Source organism: Choloepus didactylus, chromosome 2 (assembly GCF_015220235.1).
Source record: "Choloepus didactylus isolate mChoDid1 chromosome 2, mChoDid1.pri, whole genome shotgun sequence".
Taxonomy (NCBI): domain Eukaryota; kingdom Metazoa; phylum Chordata; class Mammalia; order Pilosa; family Megalonychidae; genus Choloepus; species Choloepus didactylus.
The window spans coordinates 119,457,156-119,480,106 of record NC_051308.1 but is presented as its reverse complement, the minus strand read 5'-3'; the positions used below and the strand labels follow the sequence as shown (position 1 = coordinate 119,480,106).

Genomic DNA, 22,951 nt, shown 5'->3' with positions numbered 1-22,951 from the left:
GCGTGTATGTATAGGCATGAATGGAAGAGAGCATGGCTCATTTGAGGTAATGAAAAAATAAGTCAGTGTGGTTCAATAATAAGGTCTGTATCAGGGCAATGAAGAGAAATGTGGTTGGAGAGGGAGTTATACGAAGGGCCTTGGAACTATATACAAAAGATGAGGATTATCTGGTGAAGCGTTTTAAGCAAAGAAGCAACACGATCAGATTTGTGTTTCAGAAAGTCCAACTCTACTCCGTCTGTTCAGAGAACGGGCTGAACGCCATCTCACCCCTGCAGGTCAACAGCAATTTAAAGCACGAGGGTGTTCCAGGGCTCTGGGGCCACTGTAACAAGAACTTCTGCGGTGCATTGGGGGCGGATTCCGGATATAGCAGCACCAAAAAGCAACCAGGCTTAGCCACAGTATGAAGAGTCACAAAGTTCAGGACAGTGCCGGGTATTCAGAAAGCTGACCCCTGGCACAGAGGCTTTTTAACACAGAGCAGAAAGTGGGGCCAAGCTTCGGTCTCCCTGCTAGCAGGCCCACATTTTGGCTCTCTCCCCATTTCCTTCAGGCTGTTAGGCTGTTAAACCAGTTTACATAAAAGTGCCCCTCACCTCATTGGGAGGAAAATCTCTAACTGCAGCCAGATTGAGAGTGAGGGGATCCAAAGAGAATCAGCCTACCCTGTTTATGGGCAAGCAACAACTCTGGGCAGAACCCATAAAGTGAAAAAGACCAACATGGAGCCTATTAAAAGATTCTGCAATATAAAAGATGGAGAATGCATCACACAAGATGTGGACAAAGAATAGACTTATGGAAAACATTCACTTCCAGAAACCAACTAATTTTAGGAAGAATTGGTTCTGTGCTTTATAGTATGCACTATAAAGAGATAAGAAAAGACATCAGATTCTGATGAACTGGCTGAGTGGCAAGCAGAAATAGAAAGGACTTAGGTGAGATAAGTAAGTATTTTTAAGAAAATAAAAATGCAATTCAAATAAAAATCAGAACTAGAACCTACAAAGGACAGAGCTGACAAGACAGAAAAATAGATTGCTGTTGTGAAGGAAAAGGGTAAGAAGCTCTTGTAAAATACAATGGAAAAAATAATCAGAATTAAAATTTCAAGAGAGATGATTTTTAGCTATGAGAAAGAAAGAATAGCTAATGTAAAAATATAATGTAAAGATAATAGTTGTTCCTGAAGACATTAAAACAAATGGAAAAGACATTCTTTCCTGAATAGAGGATAGACCTAAATCTAAGTCTACAGATTCAAAGGGCTCAAAAAGTACTAGGAGGTAAAAAAAAAAGATGATATTAAAAGACTACATGATTTTAAAGAGAGAGAGAAGGAGAAAAAAAAGGTACCTATCAATAAAGAAGAAACACCAATCTGACATTGATCTTACCTATAATTCCCACCAATGAAACAAAGGAACAATACCTAGGAATTTGCTGAGATGAATTTGTGGCCCAAGAATTTAATACCTAAGCAGGACTTGAATCGTTCTTCTTTGTGTCTCTTATGGCATCTCTCACAGCAGACTGGATGTAATACTGAGTTGTTTAATAAATACCTGTCATTGAAGCTACTTAACAATCATCTGTGGGGGATTGAAAAGCCATGATGTTAAACTGGGTCTTGCCTGGAATACAGCCAAAGCTAGACATTAAGTCATGGACCACAAGGGCAGGGAACATCCTGTAGACACTCCCTGCATTTTGCAGGCTATTGGATCCATGCAGGCCTACTCCCACCACCACCACTACCACTAATCAACTCTGGGATCTCTGGGATGAGGGTGCTTCAGATTAGCACTCTAGAAGTCCAACCAAACTGAAACTGGGAAGGGGCTGCAAAACTCCAGAGAAAAGGCTTATCACTGAGTACTCACAACCAAGTTGACAGCAGGGAAACTGAAATTTAAGATGCATCTTCCCATTCCCCCATGCAGAATATACATGAGAATACTTTTGCAGTTCCAGATAGAGTTAAATGGCTTTCACTCTAAACAAAAAAGCTCTACCCCTATTTTTTTTTTTCTTTTTCTTTTTAACTATAGTCCATGGTTTACTTTAGGATTCACTGTGTCGTATAGTCCTATGGATTTTTTAAATTTTTTTATTCTAGTCACATACATACAACCTAAAACTTCCCCTTTTAACCACATTCAAATATACAATTTCATGCCGTTAATTACGTTCACAATGTTGTGCTATCATCACCACCAGCCATTACCAAGACTCTTTCATAATCCCAAACAGAAACGTTGTACTACTTAAGGATGATGATCCCCATTCCCTACCCTCATCACAGACCCTGGTAACCTATATTCTACTTTATGACTCTATGAATATACTTATTCTAATTATTTCATGTCAGTGAGGTCATACAACATTTGTCCTTGTGTCTGGCTTACTTCACAAAACAAACAAACAAAAAAAAACAAAACAGAAAAGTGTTGTGAAAAAAGACTCATCCTAGAGAACAGTTTATTACTAACTAAAGGCTAGACTGAAACAGGGACATCTAGTTCAAAATCAAAATATCACCATGAAAAGATTTTATTACCACACACAAGGAGCCCATGCACTACCTCTAGCAGTATGTACTTGCTGATTTATGCCAGACTTTTTTTTACTGAAACTGGAGCAACTGACAGCAATGGGAATTTTAACAAACTTTTAGACTCATCATTCTATAAAGGAGAGCTGAGAGAAAATTTGGTCAGTTTTATTTGACTCACATCCACCTAATTTCCATTGTTCACTTCTGCCTCGAGTCCCAAAGCACTATTCCAAGCCCAAGCTGAAATTACATTTCTGGATTAATAACAAGTACAGGAAAATAAATCACATCTGCCCTAGGAATGAACCCAAAACCAAAAGCAGCCACAGAAAGGAATTTGTGAGTTGAGCTTAGAGCGAACTTTAATTCTGAAGGAAATGAAGCTTTAAAAAGAAAATTCAAATAACAATACATGTAGACAAAACATTAATCTACACTGCTGTAATTAATGTTGGCGCCTTTAAAAAAATTTTTTTCTCAAATGGATATTTGCCAGAGCAGAACATCTCTGATAAGATGGCCTAGTGCCAAATACAGCATAATAAAGACTTCTATGCTTAGGCTTCATCAAATCCTTAGGTATGCTTTCATTTCCTAAAGGAACACCCAGCTCTTCCGATTTACTCATTATAAACAAGATTCCTAGGAAGAAGCAAACCATCTACCCACTCCCAATCCTTACCACTTTCACTTTTTTCACTTTTCTGAGCTTAAGCAAGTGCAGAAAATTGGTAGGTTTTGAAGATACAAACTAATACTATTATAACAGCCATGGGAGTGAAAAGGCTATGAGTCATTGACTGTATACTTCAGATGCTTTGTATGGTGTGTGACTATATCTCCATAAAACTGCATTAAATAAAGAAATAAATAAGGGCTCTGAGTTAGGCTACAACACAGTTCTGGCCATGCCTCATGGGGGATCTGCAACAGGGTAAGACTCTCTTCTAGCAAGGCCAAGATAAGGCTCTTTCTGTGGATGAATAAAAGTCCATCCTTCTACCACCTGGGTCAGAGATACTCCTGCCTAATAGCAGCAATGGCCTATTGAACATCTTGGCATCAGTCCAATAGAAATATGAGCGCCACAGATGTGATTTAAATTTTCTAGTAGCCACATAAAAAAAATAAGAAACATTAATTTTAATATATTTTATTTAACCCAATATATACAAAATATTATCATTTTAACATCTAATCAATATTTAAAACATTACTAATATTTTACATTTTGTTCATACTAGGACTTCAAAATCAGGTATTTTACAGCTACAGCCCATCTCAATTTGGCCCAGCTGCATTCTGGATGCTCAACAGCAACATGTGGTCAGTGGCTACCATACGGAACAGCACTGACCTAGAGTGTTGAGCATGAATCAATGAAAAGTTCAAAAAGCTTTTTATTGCACTCCTTATTTTCCCAATGCCCCCAGCAGAGTAACTAAGAGACATTAGTTCCATGGACAGAAGATAAAGCCTCTGAAGAAAAGAAAAGGAAGCTCACTTATTTGCTCCAAATGAAACCATGAATAGAGGTGGAAAAAATTTCTGGTCATCTTAAAGTCCAGAGCTTGCTACAAAAGGCTAAACCTTCCACGTTATGCGCACTAGGAAACAAAAACCATACCTAACTGACACTTCTCATTAAAACCACAGCAAACTTCCCAAATCTCCATTTAGATAAAATTAATACCATGTTTTTCAGCCATATAATCCCACCCATTCTTTTTCAGAGATGGTTGGCAACTTCATTTCCTCTCCTAGTAGCCTACTCCAACTCCTCCTTTTCTATTTTGTTAAAAGCTGGATCAAACGATGTGTGCTTCAATTCTAAGAAATGAAATGTAAAGGGAAATCTGCATAAAGCTGTCATAAGGCTCTTTGGTATAGTGAAAACAGCACCAGATTGAATATAAGACATTCATATAATACTAACTTCTAACTTCAGAGTAACCATCCAAATTTTTAAAAAGGAAAAAACACAAATGTATAAATCCCCAAATCCTAGAATAATAAAATTATAAATTGAACTTTCAGTCTATTAAAAAGACCCAACAAACACACCTCATAAGAGTCAATTTGATATACAAAAAGAGCACATATTTGAACCAGATTTGGAGTTTCAACAAACCTAAAATCAAATCCTAACCCAACCAATATGTTCCTTGGACAAATTATTTAACCCTTCTGAACAGGCATCATCATCTATTAAAAAGGATATTTAATAAACTCTATTCCTAATACAGTTATTATAAAGATTATACACACACACACAAACATTGTTTTGTATTACACAGTATTTGGGAGCTCAATAAACACTAGTTAACTCCAAGCCCTCCAACCCCATTTATTTCTCAAATTTGTAAAAGTAGGAAATAGTAATCTACATTTGTAACCCTAATATCAATATAAATTGGGACCCTAAGTCACAAATGGAGGGAAGGGAAAAGATGGTAAAACAACACAGCTCCTCCCTGCGACTAAAAATGAGTTTGTAAAGAGTGCTAGTAACTGCTATCATCAACACTTCAACTGCCCCATAACTCAGTACCTCCTTCATATCAAGCATGTACTAATGTCAATGTAAGTAATGGCAAGCACTATCATAAAGGAATGCCTCAGGTACTGAGGGAGTCTAGGAAAACACTTGGCCTAGCCAGGAGAGAGCTCATGAAAGGCTTCCTGAAGAAGGTAAGCACCTGATCTGAATTGAGCTGGTAAAAACTGGAGAGAAAAATAAGAGAAGTGGAGAAGAGAAATCTAGAGAGAAAGAACAGTAAGAATGAAGACATATGACGTGAAACAACACGTGGTAGATACAAGAGAACTGGAAGCAGTTCTTACTGCTCGAGTACAAAGTGCAACTGGACACAAGAGGAGAACAGACTGGAGAAGCAGGCAGGGCTATGGCCTTGGGGGCTTCAAATGACAGAGGAAGAGCCTTTACCCCATTGGTGATGAGGGGGTGCAAAATAAGGATTGTCATCAGAAATCAAATACTTGGCTTGAGTGAAAAAGAGGAAGGAAACCTGTGGTGGAAAACCAAAGGCTGAGAGTCACTCCTAAGGAGACACAGCAAGCCAAAAAAATAAATATTGCTACATTCAGCTTATCCATCATCTTTGTCACCCTTTCTAGAAAAGATAAAAATGCACGGAGAAGGAAATGTTTTATAAGGACTTTGATAGGAAAGAGTCATTTACTGAACATCCTAGGGTAAGAAATTTTGGTAATGTTTCCCTCAAATTCGGGCCTTCCTAATTAGCTATCAAAGCAGAAAACTGCATGCAGGATCAAAGAGAAATCAGCAACGAAATAATAAAACCATTTAATGTTGATTGGTATCAGAAGCCTCAGTACCATGCAGAACTATCAGGAGCTGCTTTCCCACTGGGCAAAAGAGAGACCAGGATGGGGTCAAGTTCCTAACAAATATCTTACCCTGCTCAATTACACTGTAAGGATCATTAAAAAGAGAAAATTCAAATCTTTGCACATGATTAACTTCACACTACTCTTTTTTTTAAGTTGAAAAATTTGGCCTCTGAAAAATCAACCATAGATATGGGAAAAGCTAGAGAGGAGAGAGAATATGACAGGAATAACTGAGGGTTAGGAGTGAAGTCCTAGGATCAAGACATCATGAAGAAATTCTAGGGGAAGTCAAATTCTAGGGGAAGTCCAATTCCAGGGAAACTGGTGGGAAAGTATTAAATAGGACAGTTTGGGGATTAAAAGCAGAAATGTATGCCTTCCAGGAAATCATGTCATTGAAGATTTAAACCCCTTTTGTATTTTTCTATTCATAGTCTGCAGTTCTAAAGAGTACTCTAAATAATTAGATGCTACAGATAAGGGAAAGCATTTCAGAGACTCGAAAGAATACCAGGTAATAATGGTGCAAACCAATAGCAAGACTTCTTTGCTGGGTACAGTCCATCACTGGTACTATTGTTTCTTCCTTATAACAATAATTTGTTTCTTGGGTTTCCACGTTAAATCAACCAATCTCTCTCAAAAAGGATCAGTTCTTAATTATTTAACAAGTCCTTAGATAGACAGACAGACAGACAAATAGAAATTGAAAATAAATATCTGCATAAAATCACTCAACTTCCAAAACTAAATGAAAAGCCTGCTTAAGCCAACTTCAGAAACTTGCAAAAAGCTGTAAAGTTAAGCAAGACTGCTCTTCAAATGTCAGAGGCACTGAAGTCTATTTTTGTTCTATGTACAAAAAGGGACACAGAAAGGATAAAGTAGAAGTGTAGAGTGAGTATTATAACAATAATGCCATCAAGAGTACCTGCCCACCTATTTGCATAATTATGGGAAAAGACAATAACGTGAGGCAGGTTTCCGTCCGTGAACAAACAATAACCCTATTGAAGTCTGTACCGCTTATTTCTGCATTTAAGTTATGTCCTTTCTCTCTCAAATATTTATTTAGCATCCACTATATTCCAGGCTATGTGCAACTTTTCCCAGAAATAAGTTCTGGGCTATCACTAATGCTCTTCCTTGTATTTGCCACAGCTCCTAGTACAGTGCCAAGTTCAGAGCAGCTACCTAATCAACAGACTCTAATCAACCAATCAACTATGGGAATATTTTTTCCTGTTATGTGAATACAGGAGAATGTATGGGGTTAGCAATACAGGCTCATACCCAGTGATCTAGCATGGAGAACCCTGCTCAGTTCACATACTGATCCCAAAGCAGCCTTAAGATAATCTGTAAAAGGTACACACTTCACTAGCAAGCTCTCTCTGGCTACCAATCCATGCCCATTCCGGTAGACTCAAAACAGTGCACATACCTGTCCATTGAGGGGGGCAGCGGCAGTTGTACGTATTGACGCTATCCACACAAACCCCTCCATTCTGACACTGGTGGTTAGGGCAGTCGTCAATGTTCCACTCACAGGTGATCCCTTCAAATCCTGGTAAGAGAAAAACAAAAGAAAACTATGATTTCTCATTCAGAAGAAGTGACATGCTCTTCTGCCAAAGGGCATGGTCATCAGGACAGACCAACTTCATGATTTCAGTTCAGCAGCTAGCAGCTACTCAACCCAGGACTCACTCACTTTATGGAAAATCCCCCAACACCCTGTCTTCTTCGGCCTCCAGCATAGCTGGGCAGTGTAAGTGACTCATTATACCAATGGCATGCCTTCATAGTTACCTCACAAGGATTTCAAAGGCTTTCATGAAATAAAATCCCAGCAAAGATAAGTGTTAATCAGGACAGATATTCATTGGTTGGTTCTAAAAAAAACAGCATTAGATTTCCCTAACCCATGCCAGACTAATGGGAAGAAGAGATAAAAGATTTCCTAATTATATTTAGGTCCCTTTCATATTTCCTGGGATGACTGCTCAAAGAGGCCTCTAAAACTAGGCAGGGCAGTGCGGATGTCATAGGAAGAATACTGAACTGAAAGTTTAAAGATACGGGTCAAATCCCAACCTCAGCATCTAAAAGCTATTTAACACAGGGCAAGTCAAAATTGCTGAATAAGCCTCCTCATCTGTAAAATGAGTCTGATCTCACCAGCCCACCCCATCTTTCTAGGTTGTTATAAGAGCCTTGTCATGAGCAAAGTGCTATAAAAATGTAACAAAGCTATATGAAAATGGGGTGGCCTTATTACTTATTATTTACAAACTTACCAACACTTCAAATTTTTTATGTTCCTCTCTACATTTTGAGCCTTACTTCCTTCCTCTTTATGAAAAATGAAACTAGCACACCAAACTTTACCCCAACTGCCCACAGTGTATTACTCTGTAATTTATATGCTGGGCTTCTTCCTTTGTCTCTCCTTGCTACCAAATCCCTTAGCTAAAAAAATAGAAGACTACCAGTTTTAGGACAAGAGGATGTTCATTGAACATTCTCCTATCAGAAACAGCACATGACTAAGTATTTGGTCTTCTCAAAATATCCCTTAAGGTTGCTCCTGCTCTCACTCAGAATATTTATTGAGTCTTACACTAGGCACTGGGGACACACCAGTGAGTAAAAAGAGACACAGTCCCCTCTTTCATGGCATTTACAGTCTGGTGTGTGGGAGAGACATCAATCACACCTTGCTTTATTCCTTCCTTACCACAAGCTACTGTAGTATTCTACATCTGCTCTGCTACACAAGGGCATGGCTGGGTTTTCTGAATACAATGGCAGTCATGTAAATGAATATAAATTCACTGGCCAAAAAGTTACCTAGAGACCAAAGGAAATCACTTTATGGAAGATGGGAATAATGGAAAGCATGATAGAAGAGAATTAGATTTCTCTAGGTATTTGGGGCTCAGTCCCTTCAAGCAGATGAATCACTAAGCATACTTGAGAAAGACCGTGGAAATTTTTGTAGACTGAAAGCTTTAAAAATTTATCACATTACTCATATTTCTGTTTAACTATGTAAAAGTTTTACAAAGGGACTCAAGAGTCAGAAAATGTTGAACTGTCTAATTCCATCCCTAATTATGATAAAGAAAGCGAGGCCAAATCTACAGATCTACCGAGTAAGCGGCCTCTGAATTAGAACCAAGGTTTGTGTTCTTCATGAACACCGTTCAGAAAAATTACAATTTCAGAACATGGGTGGAAATGGGTCTCCAGGCCCACCAACGCTAGAACCTGCCTGGTGGTCTGGTGGTGTTCTAGAACTGGTGATGGTCATCCTCACCTAACGTGATCTCTTTGGTGACTGACCAGACGGGTGGTGTTTAGGAGAACCTCTGTTGCTAAGCTATAAGGTATAGAAACTGTGACTCTGACTTTATTAGCCAATGTGGCAACTAACTGAACTTACCACCCACAGACAAATTAAGAAGGCAGCACCCTTTCAGCATGACCACAACATATTCAAAATAAAATGTTTTCTTTTTATGACTGATTGACCATTTTTTAGGTAGTTCTTCCCCATTGACAGGTAGGTAAGTAAGAGGATAAGTAGGCGAGACCTTTAATTCATGGCTCTGGGGCCAAACTGCTTAGGTTCAAATCTGACTTGCAATGTAACAGTTGATTGAAAGTGGGCAAGATACTTAAATTTCTCTCCTTAATGGAGGAATTAATAGGACCTACCTTACTGGGTTGTTGAAAGATTAAATGAGTTAGATATTTAAAAGCACTTAATTCAAGAAATGGCAATAGGACAACTGAATATCCACAGACAAAAGAATGAAGTTGGACCCCTTGCTCATACCATACATAAAAATGAACTCATAATGGATCAGAGACCTAAATGTAAAAGCTAAAACTTTAAAACCACAGGAAGAAAGCATACAAGTAAATCTTTGTGACTTCCAGTTAGGAGAAGTCTTCTTAGATGTGACACAAAACAAACAACAAAAGAAAAAAGTAGATAAGTTGGATTTCACCAAAATTAAAAACTTTTGTGCTTCAAAGAATATCATAAAAAAAGTGAACAGACAGTTCTCAGAAAGGAAGAAAATGTGATAAAGAACTTGTGTCTAGAATATATAAATAACTCCTACAACTCAACAATAAACAGATAAATAGCCCAATTTAAAAATGGGCAAAGGATCTCAATAGATATTTCTCTAAAGATATACAAATGGCCAATAGGCACATGAAAAGATGCTCAATATTATTAACCATGAAATGCTAGTCAAAACAACAAGATACCACTTCATAGGATGGTTGTAATAAAAAAGACAGATAATACAAGTGTTGATGAGGATGTGGAGAAACTGGAACCCTCATATATTTAAGAATATAAAATAGTGCAACCAATTTGGAAAACAGTCTGGCAGTTCCTTAAAAGTTTAAACATAGAGTTATGGCCTGCAATTCTACTTGTAGGTGTATATATACCCAAGAGAAATGAAAATGTATGGCCACACAAAAACATGTACACCAGTGTTCATAGAAGCAATATTCATAATAGCCAAAAAGCAAAAAATAACCCAAATGCCCATCAACTGATGAATGGATAAATAAAATGTGGTATATCTATACAATGAAATTTTATTCAGTAATAAAAAGGAATGAAATACTAATACAGGCTATAATATGAGTGACCTTGAAAGCATTGTGCTAAGAGGCCAGTCATAAAAGACCATGACTCCATTTATATGAAATATTCAGAACAGGCAAACCTATAGACAGAAAGTAGATTAGAGGTTGCCTAAGGCTGGGGTGTTTAGAGGGTATGGGGAGTGACCATTAATGGGTACAGATTTCTTTTTGAGTGAGAAAATACTCAAATTGATTGTGGTGATGGCTGCACAACTCTGAATATACTAACCATTGTAATGCATACTTTAAAAGGGTGAATTGTATGGCATGTGAGTTATACCTCAGTAAAGTTATCAGGGAAATAAATACAAAAATAAAGTATCGTACACATATTAGTTAACATTATTATATATCAATGAGATCACAGTATCCCTTTGTGCCAGTTTGAATGTATTGTGTCCCCCAAATGCCATTTTCTTTGATGTAGTCTTGTGGGGCAGACGTTTTGGTGATTAGATTTGTTTGGAATGTGCCCCACCCAGCTGTGAGTGATGACTCTGATGGGATATTCCCATGGAGGCATGGCCCCACCCATTCAGGGTGGGACTTGATCAGTGGAGCCATATAAATGAGCTGACTCAAAAAGAAGGAACTCAGTGCAGCTGTGAGTGACGTTTTGAAGAGGAGCAAGTTTGCTAGAGATGAACGTCCTGGGAGAAAGCCATTTTGAAACCAGAACTTTGGAGCAGACGCCAGCCACGTGCCTTCCCGGCTAACAGAGGTTTTCTGGATGCAATCGGCCATCCTCCAGTGAAGGTACCCGATTACTGATGTGTTACCTTGGAAACTTTATGGCCTTAAGACTGTAACTGTGTAGCCAAATAAATCCCCTTTTTATAAAAGCCAATCCATTTCCGGTGTTTTGCATTCCGCAGCATTAGCAAACTAGAACAACACCCTTCAAGATCATCTATTCTAATCGCTCTGTGTTACAGATGAGGAATTTGAGGTCCACGTGGCTGATTTGCCGAAGTATACATGGCTGGTAGGTATGAGTTACCACTGAACAAGATTTCCCCAGCTCCAATCAAATATTCTCTCTGGGACACCAGAGTTCCCTTTCAATAATATGAAAAACTGACTCTAGGTTAAAAGTTCCCATGTCTGTGCAAACTCAAGCCAAATCAGTTCTCCAAAGTTAAAACAGTATTTGTGGTTTAAAAATAGAGGTACAGAATTCTTTTTGAAAATAGCTAGCAAATTCTTATAAGAAACAGCCTATCCAAAGGGGAGAGAAAAAGGTTATATGAATAAGTTACAGTGCAGTCACTTCTCAATTATGTATTTTAAGTTTTTAAGGGAAAAGGAAACAGACAAGTCTCCAGACCTGTGGGTGGGGTGGGTGTGGCAGATTCAGAGAGGCTCACAGGGTCACACTAAAAGGAGCCTACAACTTAAAGCCAATTCACATCCTTAAAAGGAAAAAAGGAGGAAAATTAACTTGGAAAGAATATTTTAAGACTGTATTGTTAACAAAACCGTGGGCCACTTAACTGATTAATGATGACAGTGAGGGTGGGGAGCAAGAGTCTTTTGCACTCGTCATCCCACACAGAGAACAGCATCTCTCAAGAGAGTACTTCTTGTTTTCAGATCCTGGGAGGTGTGAGGGTGGAAAGGCTTGGAGGAGAGAGCAGAAAGAGAAAGATGAGATGATACAGCCAGGCTTCTCCCAAGCCAGGCCGGAAGTCCTCGAGTTAAAACTCTCATTGAACAGGGATGAAAGAGGGAGGAAAAAAAACTGGGATACCTGGAACTGGACAAAAGGCAAAAAGGTACAAGGCTACTTTTTTTTTTTTCTAGGAAGAATTTGATAGATATTTCCAAAAAAAGAGTTTTGTTTATTAACTTTTAAACTATAAAGTCAAAGGCTAACTGATCCCATCCCTGTCAACTGGTTTTCTTGGTTCACCTCTTCCATCCTCTGTTGGGTAAGGCTACTGACCCCTGACCAGTCCATGTGTGTTCCCCACACCACCAGTCTTCCAGGCTTGCTGCTCCCACTTGAAGTCTCCCCAATGATCTCCACTTTCCTTTCTAACTTTCTCACCAAAGAAATCAAAGAAATGAAAAAGGGGATTCAATAGAAATACATTTAGTACATTAAAAAAGGACTGTAGAATATAGAAATTCTTTCCTCTGCTTACCACATTCCATTCATTCAGTTCATCTTTCCAAATATTTATTGAGTCCCAACTTTGCCAAGCACTATGTTGAGTACTGGGAGGAAAAAGTTAAAATGTGAGTCTACTGGGGAAGATGAATAAGTAAATAGCTTGAAAAGTGCTGTTCTGGAGGTATACAAGGGTATCAAGAGATCTCAAAGGGGGTAGGGTATGTAGGAGAATTTCAGGGAAAAAGACGCTTTTGACAAAACATAAAGGAAAAATAAGTCATATATAAAGAAAGGGGAGAAGATGATAGAAAGCTGAGGAGATAACATGGGAAAAAGTACTGAGCATGACAGGATGTAAGGACTTTGGGAATATCAATTAAAACTGAACGTAGAGCCCAGGTCAAAGGCACTAAAATAATATACCCTGGAAAGCAGTATGATCATTTCTGTATCTGCTCCAGAGAAACCTGCCAAAATATGAATACCATAATACCCAAGAGAACATCATATGCCCCTGTATATGAGAGTGCAGAGGTGAATTATTTCTAATGTTCTTAAGCTCAGGAACAACAGGGCAGACACAAAACTGCAAAATGCGCTTAAGCTTTATTTTAATTACACAGGGATAATAAATATAATCAGCCTGTGAGTATAGACATGGCTTACAAAGAATAAGCCTTCATTGTTTGGGGAAGACAAATCAGACAGCTTTTTACAAAGTTAAAAAAATATAACAGAGGAATAAAGGGATGTGAGAGAAAAAGAAAAAGGAAAGTACACTGAAGACTGTCCAATTCAACCGTAAACTCATGAGAGACAGCCAGTAGATTCAACACAGCACACTGTCTTCTGATTACTTATTCTACTTTAGTAAAATACCTACAAGCATAGAGTCAGCCTAACTCATTCTGTCCCTATTGGTTGGCCCTAACCCAAAAATACTGGGAGTCAATGATTTAATAATTTGCTTTCATGCCCTATTTTGTGCTTATGTTAAAATAACTCTGGCTGCATGCCACCCCTCAGGACTTCTGCAAAAGACTTGACATAATGATATCTCATGAAGAATCTGGAAAGTGAATAGTAGCTGATCCAAGAAGAAGATGAAATGCAGTTCCTTGGTTAGATTCTATTAGTTACCCCTTGAATATGTTCATTTCCCCCCTCTGGAGAACATTTCTTTCTATGTCATGCAAGATGATTCATTTTTACAGTTTTAATTCCTTCCCTGTGAGCCCTACAATAACACCAAAACTAACTCACAGTGACCACAGTGCCATCTGCTAGAAAAGAATTATAGGTTAACCACTGAAATATAATCACTCACTTAAGTGGGGTTCAGACTCTCAGAGATGAGAAGGACTAAAATTTCCCTTTTCCACTATTAGAGTACAAGTACAAAGGACAAGACAAACTAAGTCTAGTATGCATGGTAACAGGAAGAAATGAGAAGAGAAAAGTTACATTCTCAATACTATGATATGAGGCTAAACTCAGTCAGTCAACAAATAATTGTGTGCTCTTTTTAGATGCGTAGGATACATCACTACACAAAAACAAAGATCCTTGTTTTCACTCTAGAAAGGGGAAGTGCCAGCAGAATTTGGAAAAGACAGACAATAAACAATAGACATAATGAAGTAAATTGTAGAGTGTAAATTATATAGCAAAAAGATGGTAAGTGCTATAGAAAAAGAAGAGAAAAAAGTAGACCACGGTCAGGAATTGAGGGAGGGAAGGGTTATAATTTTAAATAGGGTGGCCAGGATAAGCCTCAAAGAGATGTGCAAAGACTTCCAATGTGGCAGAATTAGCCACTTGGGAGTTGCATAACACCTAAAGAAGATACTTTGCCTCCTGCTGACTTGGTTTCCCCAATCTTAGAACTGAAATAATGGATCTCTTCACATACGGTTGCTATTTACATTGAGATAGTGACTATTATCTCAAGTAACATTTTAGGCTCTTGAATAGTGTGGAGGTCAATGGAGGGAGGGGCAAGGAGAATGGTACAGCATTGTGAAAATATCTTCTAAAAGAAAGTCATCTCCAAGTCCTATTTCCCTGTATGGAAGTGAAGTGAATACTTTCCAAACTCCACCTGGGATATAAGAACAATGAACACAAAATCTCAGAAAATCTTACAAATTGTGTAAACTATATATTTATTCACAGTGTTACTGCATCATCTATTGTTTTGCATTGTCTTTGAATTTCCATCTATACATTTGACTGAGCTGACATCATTTGTCAGCTTAATCACCTATCAGCTGTGAAACTTTGGCTAAATCACATTAATATCTCCAAACCTCAGTTACTTTGCCTGGGGAAGCCTGAAAAATAACTATCCCCAAGGTCTTTGTGAAATTGAGCTAACAGACACAAAAGTACTTGGCACGGTGCCTCACTCATAAAAGGCATTGAATACATATTAGTTCTCCCTTTGCCCCAATCTCCTCCCCAGCTGCATCCCCACCCTCCAACACCCACATGTGCACGAGAACTTCATTGGTGAGTAAACAAATGTCTTGTTTTTAAACTACATGCAGAGCATCAGAGACAGCACCATCTCCTTACTCTGTCCCACTAGCCCTGGCAGCCTCTTTGCTGCGGAATCCCTGGTTATTTCCTTTCTCAAGGAGGAGGTACCGCTCTGGTTTGATAGATCCTTTCCTGGACACACTCTCAGAATTCCCTAAGGTTCTCATCGTGGCTAATGGATAACAATGCAGAGACCATGGGAGTGAATAATCACTCTCTCCCAGCTAAAAACTTCCTTTATTGACTTTAACTTCCTGTCAGTGTCTTGCTGCCAAATCAACCTCCTGCTCTAGGCAACTATTAAAAGTAATTTTCTTAAAACTGAAAAACACATTTAGCCCTCAACAATAAATCACACTAACCTCAATTACTAGCCACTTAGACTATCAGAATATTAAAATATTTGCAAAATTAAACTGTTCACATTTTTATTTACTTCTTTAACCCTTAAAATACTAAAAACGAACAAAGGATTGAAGAAAGTTATCTTCTAGTTATTCCTTACAAGAGATAATGTCGGTGATAGTAATAGAATGTTAGTAAACATTTATTCAGTATCTAGAATTATAGCATTATCAATTCTTTATTTGGAGAGAAACTGAAAGCAATAAAATTACATAGCTTGTTCTTGTGATTTGCAGTTAAGTAATATTAAGCTTTCATTTCTATTACATGACAGTGTCATGTCTACTGTAACCCAAGCACCTAGCACATGGTGCCTAAAACATAGCAAGCAGTCAACAAATTTTTACTGAATAAAATGGATAAGTTACCATTTGATTTTATACAGAGGACTAATCTACGGCCTTTAACCCCCAAAAGGTAAAACACACAGCCCTATTATATGTGAACCATACCCATACCACCAGAATCTAAGTTTCCCCCTCTGAAAGAGTAACCAGAGCAACTCTTTTTGAGGCAATTCTGCTTACTTAGCACATTATTCTCCCCTACAGTTTCCCTTCTTTTGTTTTTGTACTGAGGATATTTGTATAAAAACAGGATCTTTGTTGCTTAGTAATTCCTCTGCTCCAGCTGCTTATGTTCTGTTCCCAATCAAAATTCTCAGTTTTCAACCTCCTCATCATTTTTGTAAGGAGTTCAGTGAATTGGCCAGGCCTGCTCCCTTCTCCAACTCTACTGGAATACTAGGCCCCAAGCTTCCACACATTGTTCCTCTTTTTCCTTCCATCCTGGGGTTGTGTGTGTGTGCCGTAGGGGACTTGTACTGGTCAAGAGTATGACAAACTACTTGTGTCATACAGAGCTTCTTATACATAATCTGTCAGAGCTCATCAAAAAGTGTTCATTGATTAGACAGAATTCTACACACACACACACACACACACACACACACACACCAGTTTCAAAATTCTCTAGCTTCAAGTCAGGATAGTGTTTTTCCCAAGTCAGGGTAAACTTCAGGGCTCTGCCAGCCAGTAGCCCAGAAAAAATTGTAAAAGAGTAAATGGGTGCATTTAGGTGGGTAGGAAAATAATCTATTACTCCATTAGAGGTGAAAGCACATAGGAAAGCTAATCACCTACTACTATTATTGATTCAGTTTAAAATACTTTATAAATCACACATACATATTTTTCAATGTCTAATTCTCATTTGTTCCTTTCCATTCTATTATGTCCCTTTCCCAGAGCACTGTCTTATTTTTAACTGTTTCTCCATAAAGGACAATAAATAAATTCCTAGCCACTCATCGTCATAAACACTGACATGTGAAATTATTCTGTGCTCAGTTTATGAACCATAGTGGGTCCATAAAACTCCACCCTCATCTGCAACCCACCCACACAAAATTTTCACTTCCCCTTTTCCTTGCTGGGAAGGATACTTCCTAAAGGAGCAATTAAGCTACGCCCACCATCTCCTCCAGTGCTGGTGGTGTGTCCCCAAACTCAGGGCACTCAGGGGGCTCCTTACCTGGAAGGCAGTTGCACTCAAAAGTGAAGTCACCAGTCTGCCGGCAGGTTCCTCCATTGACACAGGGGGAGGGTGCACAGGGCACATAGGGGCTGTCGCAGTGCTGCCCCGTGAAACCCTGGGGGCACTGGCACTGATAGGAACCTGGCAGGTTGAGGCAGGTGCCACCGTGCTGGCAGCGCCCTGGAGTGTCACACTCATTGACATCAGTCTCACACTTCTGCCCTGTGAAGCCTGAGAGGCATTTGCAGATGAATTGGTTGGCAACAGTGGTACAGGTACTTCCATTTGCACAGGGATGCGACAGGCAGGCGTCAGTCCACTGGCACAGCTTACCTAAAGGAAGGATAATAGAAATCAGAACTGCCAACAGAAATGGGAGTCAGCCCTACCCTCAGCAACCCACATCTTCCACCAATATGTGACATTAGGGTGCTCTTGCATGGAAAATCCCTAAACTGCTGAATTTAACAGGAACCAACTAATGGCACCTTCAGAAAGTCCAAACCAGAATCTTCTCAAGATTATGATCCAAACACTCTCCAGCAACTCTCCAAGGCCCTCAGCTGAGACTCAAAGACTCTGGAACACATGCAGGCGACTGTAGGTTAGTCACATGAAGCCCAGTCCTCTAGGATTCCAACAGTCCCTAGCAAACAAGGGTCTGGATTGATCTACTCTCTCACCTCTCCTTGTCTCTGCGCAAACTGTTCCTCCTGACTTATCTTGACGACCCTGCTCAAAAGTCACTACCTACATAAAGCCATTCTTCATGCCCCCCTCACCATCCCAAGTCTCTTATAAATACATACACGCACAGTAAGTGTGCTGTTTCTTTCTATTTTATCCTCTGCCATATTGGCAGAGACTGGATCCCCAGTAAGCTCTCTAATCATGTTTAATGAATGAATGAAATTATTGATATTTTTCACAGCATCTAGTTACTAAACAGACCTCTTAAATGGTAGAAACAAGGCAATACTGCTTCTATTTCCTTTAAACATAACACATGCACACACATATTTTGGGAAACATGTTATTAGTCGTGGTCTTACTATAAATATTGCTTGATGTGTTTGAAGAAGATGAGGAATTTCTGGCTCCTTGTATACTAAAAAGAAATAGAGGCTGTCATCAGAATAAAGGTCTATAAAGGTAACTCTTGTGGGCTCTTAGGTATGAAAGTACCAGCAGAAGCAGAGAAACACTGATGTGTTGGATCCTAAGGCATGATTCCAGTGGAAGTGAAACAGACTCTTTGAGATGGAAAAAGAAAAAAAAAATTACTCCCACGATGCTAGTAAATTTGGTATTCATTTTGTTTTCATTAGGCTAAGCCTTAAAAAAGAAAAAAAAAAAAAGCAACTAAAGAGATGCGGACCCTCTGAATTTGTTAATACTCCAATTGGTTGGCAGGAAACCATCTAAATCTTTGACCCAATAGAAAAGCAAATGAGAGCCACAGCAGCTTTTCTAAAAGGGAGAAAGAGGTGAAACATGAGTATGTGGATGTGCTCTTTGCCAATCAAGGGATGTTGAATCAAAGGGGGGAAAGTGCAATAATTAAAAATTTGGATACAGCACATTTATCTCAGGGTGCTAAGCAGAGAAAAAATGGAGGAATTGCAAATTTTCACCCCACTTTTTCCTCCGTTGCATTGATAAGTACTTACAATGGAGAAGAGATAGAAATGCTTACTTCTGGCAACCCCATGTATCAGAGTGTTTGCCCACAACTGAAACAGAAAGGTCGTTGAACTTGGCTTCCTGTATATATCATGTAATGGCACTAACTTGCCCCCTCAGTTTTTTTGTCTATGAATGGGGTGAGCTAACAAGGCCTGACTAGGTGAGGTACAGGGGCATCACAAAACCAAAAGGATAAACGTGCCCTGCAGTGATTCCTAAAGTGGAAGACGAGAGAGGCAGATGTGTAAAAATGTTCAGAACACAGATAACACCAAGAAGATAACCTTTTTGTATCGAAGAAAGAATTGCTAATTTGAGGGCATTTAATTATGAAGAAGGCATAACTGCCATTTCCTCAGGTTGGGATTAAAATGTTTTACATGGATATGCCCTCTCCACTATTTACCTTGCCTGTGATAGCAAAACAACTCAAAATTTGACAATCTGGAAGAAATAATTCTCTTAACCACCAAATCTATTCAAAAACCCATAGTGTGAATGCCATCACAGGCATGACGAAGACACGGATCATCCCACCAACCTCCACCCCAAAAATGACTTTTGACGACGAATTAGTAGAACAAGTGTTCCACATGAACTGACTCAGACTAGTCTCATAACTACATTTTTCACTTTTTGCTTATTAGATTTACAGAATTGTTGTTGAGTGCTTACCGTGAGGGACAACATGGAAAATTGTTTTCCTTTACTCATCTAATTTAATAAACACATAGGTCCCCTTTGAATAAAGCTCAGACCCACTCATAATCTAGACAGATGAGAGATATATAAAAAATTGATTACAATAAAATGTGACATAAAGAGGACATAGAGGCTAACTGCCTAAAGGAATCATGAAATGATCACCAAGACAGGGTCTTAAATGACATTGGGAATCACTTGGTGGATAAAAAGGGCATTCCAGGCAAAGGGATATGCAAGGTCATGGAAGCAATAGTAAGTATGACATTTTCAGAAAATGAGAATTTTGGTGTGAATAGAGCTAGAGGCTTGCAGGAGAGGAGACTACAAAAAGATGTAAGGCCTAGACTTTGAAGACCCATGGAAGCCAGGTAAAAAGTGTTTGCAGTTTATTCCATGGATGGTTAAAAAGTCATTATGCAGTGCATACAGGTGAGTTTGTGAGGAGATTTCCATCTATAATTAAAGATGTGGCAAGGTGATGGATGAACAGGATGGGGAGAGAATACTGGTTAGGAAAATACTGCAGGAGTCAAGGTGAGGGATGACTTGGCCCCTCAACTACAGCGTAGCAAAAGAAATGGAAAAGAGTAGACAGGTGAGAGGCAATTCAGAGGTTAGGATGAGTGGCCAAGTTTATGTAAGGCAAGGACAACTGAGAGCAGTTTCTAGTTTGGGAAACCTAGAGTGTAAACTGGTGCCACTTACTATATAAACATGTTGAGTTTGAGAATAGAATTTCCAAGAAGCATGTACAATGGACAGTTAGAAATATGAGTCTAATGTCAGGGTAGAGGTAGGGCTGAAAGGATGACTATGGAAGTCAGAAACAACTGATGAAGATAATGACAGTTGAAACAATTGGAGATAGTGCGATTCCCCAGGGAAAGCTGTGATATGGCTGAAAAGAGGGCTCAAACAGAGTTCTGCAGAACACTAAGATTTATGGGATGGCAAATGGATGAGGACAAGGCAATGCCGATGCAGAAGGAACAATCACAGTTCAAAAAAACAGAAAGCCAGTGCCCTGAATGTTAAGCAAGAGGAGATTTCAAGAAGGGAGTAGTCAGAAGCACCCAAAGTCTCCTTTGGTGATTGTGTATTTCCTTTAGTGAAATAATTCTGATCCTCAATCCTGACATATATACTTTATACAGTCAAATAATGCTGAATATTCCCCTTTTTCTTTCTCCTTCTCTGTTCCTTAAAACCTTCAAAAAGAAATTGAGGATAGCTGTTTGGAATATTCCTTACTAAAATGTGAAATGGGCACCAGAGTTGGGGACCCTTAAGAGCCAGACACCAAGATCTAAAAGATGCTGTATAAAGGTGCCTGCTGAGAATAGGAAAGCATGGGCCTGAGTACCATTTGTTACCTGTAAAACCAACTTGGCAAGTGCACTCAAAATTATCCCGGCTGAGCATGTGGCAGGTGCCTCCATTCAGGCAGGGGCGAGACACAAAGCAGGGGTGAGAGGTTGAGTACTGGCAGTCGTCACCCGTGAATCCCGCAGCACAACGACACGTGGCTTTCCCCAACATGGCCTGGGCCACACAGGTCCCACCGTTTTGGCAGCGGTTCTTCTCACAGGGGTCTCGATGTTGACAATACTCCCCCAAGAAGCCTTCCGGACACCTGTAGGGAAAAGAGAGGAGTTCATGAAAAGACCTGACTTCCTGTAAATCCAGTTCATTCAAGAAAACACTAGATTATAAATCAAGAATCCTGGAGGAACAACCTGTAAAACTACCCAAATTTGAGAGAAGAAAAAGAGCTTAGAGAAGTTAACTACATACTCCCACGTCCTACTGGAGTGTTGGCAGGTGACAAATCCAGGTAGATGATCTAGCATAGTCAGCCACAGCCAGTCAGCATGACCCTTATTCAAGGCAAAAACCAACCACAGCATTTTTCATGTAGGTACAGGCTGGTATAGTGTAACAACCACTTTTTTGTAGAGCATTGTTCATACTTGTCTGCTTAAATACATTAACATTCTCACTTTGACTAAGCCATTTGATAGGATTAAGACATTCACATGATAATGCGTGGACTGATCCTCCTATCCCCTCCAATTTAAAATATAAGATATCATTGTGCTTTCTCTCAATTACGCATTGAGAAATAGCAAGTTCTTCTTTCTCTCGTTTCCACTGTAACATCAATTGGCCTATACCTAGCTTTCTGGGTTATGTTCAAATGGTCGAGACTGCGATAAAGAAAGGGGAAGGAGGTTCGGAAATAGGGAAGGGTTGAAAGGGGGCATTTTGAAATCTATAAAGATGTAAGTAGCAGGCAGTTTTTGTAACCAAATAAAAAGGCACGAAATATAATTAAAATAACTGAAAATATCTAAGGTAACATATAAACACCAAAATAAAAGAGGGAAAACAATTCAAGAAAAACATTCTATAACATTTTCCATAATCTACACACAGCTTTGAGGAGACTTTTTACATGCCACTCCTTGATTCATACCACCATCCCAAATTCCATGTAATATTTCTAACAATTTTCTCCAAAGAGCATCAAGAAAGCATGGAAAGTCTTCATTTTCACATAGAAGAAGTTGTTTAAATGGGACGGCTAAGAAGATTTTAAAGAAACATAATGACTTTGATTCTAACTATTAATTTTGCCATTTGACTGTCTGACCCAGATATGTGGAAGGTAGAAAACTAAAAAAACTAAATCTACAGGGCTCATCCACCATTACCTCAAAGACAACATATTTAAACCAAACTCTATATCCTCCTTTCTCAAAATCATCTCCTGTCATGGCTTCCTGTGCCCAACTGCTGGCGTCCTGATTCTCCTAGTCGCTGAGACGTGAAACAGTGGGGTGATGTTTGACTCCGTCCCCTTTCACTGACCCTTCATTGGCAAGGGGAGATCTTCAGGGGTCACAGTTATTGAGAAAAGGAGGGAGACCAGATATTAGGGAACTGAAACAGACATGCCCAGAGGAATACACAGTTGCTAAAATGGCTGGAGAAGGGAACAGAGCTGGTGAACAGCTACAGCGGTAGTGATGTAACTGCTGCAGCCTCCTCACCCCTTCCCAGAGCTGTAGGGGGCAATCGGCAGAGCAGCACCTTAATGAGGAGGTGAAGCTAGAGATCAAGAGGTAGTGAGCAGAGTTCACAGTACTGAAACCAAAGACTGGAGGAAGTAGACAACCAAGAGTTTGCACCCCAGAAGGTCAGAAGGCCTTGTTTGGAGTCCTGGTGCAATGGCATTGACCACATTACTTAAACTCACCGAATATCAATTCTCTCACATTTTAGATAGTTAACAAGGCTGCCTACATCATGGAGTTGCTGTGAGAATTAAACAAAATCAA

The 22,951-nt window shown here is 39.2% G+C and overlaps 1 protein-coding gene across 6 annotated transcripts in view; it reads right to left on the bottom strand.

Moving 5' to 3' along the window:
- NOTCH2 (notch receptor 2) overlaps positions 1–22,951 on the bottom strand; it is a 195,282-nt gene that overhangs the window by 67,723 nt on the left and 104,608 nt on the right. For all 6 annotated transcript variants that reach the window (XM_037826241.1, XM_037826240.1, XM_037826242.1 and 3 more), the window contains 3 exons: positions 20,984–21,243; positions 17,217–17,552; positions 7,386–7,508 (listed from right to left, as the gene is read on the bottom strand). In XM_037826241.1, the coding sequence (XP_037682169.1) occupies positions 7,386–7,508; positions 17,217–17,552; positions 20,984–21,243 (719 nt within the window). The remainder of the gene's footprint in view (positions 1–7,385; positions 7,509–17,216; positions 17,553–20,983; positions 21,244–22,951) is intronic.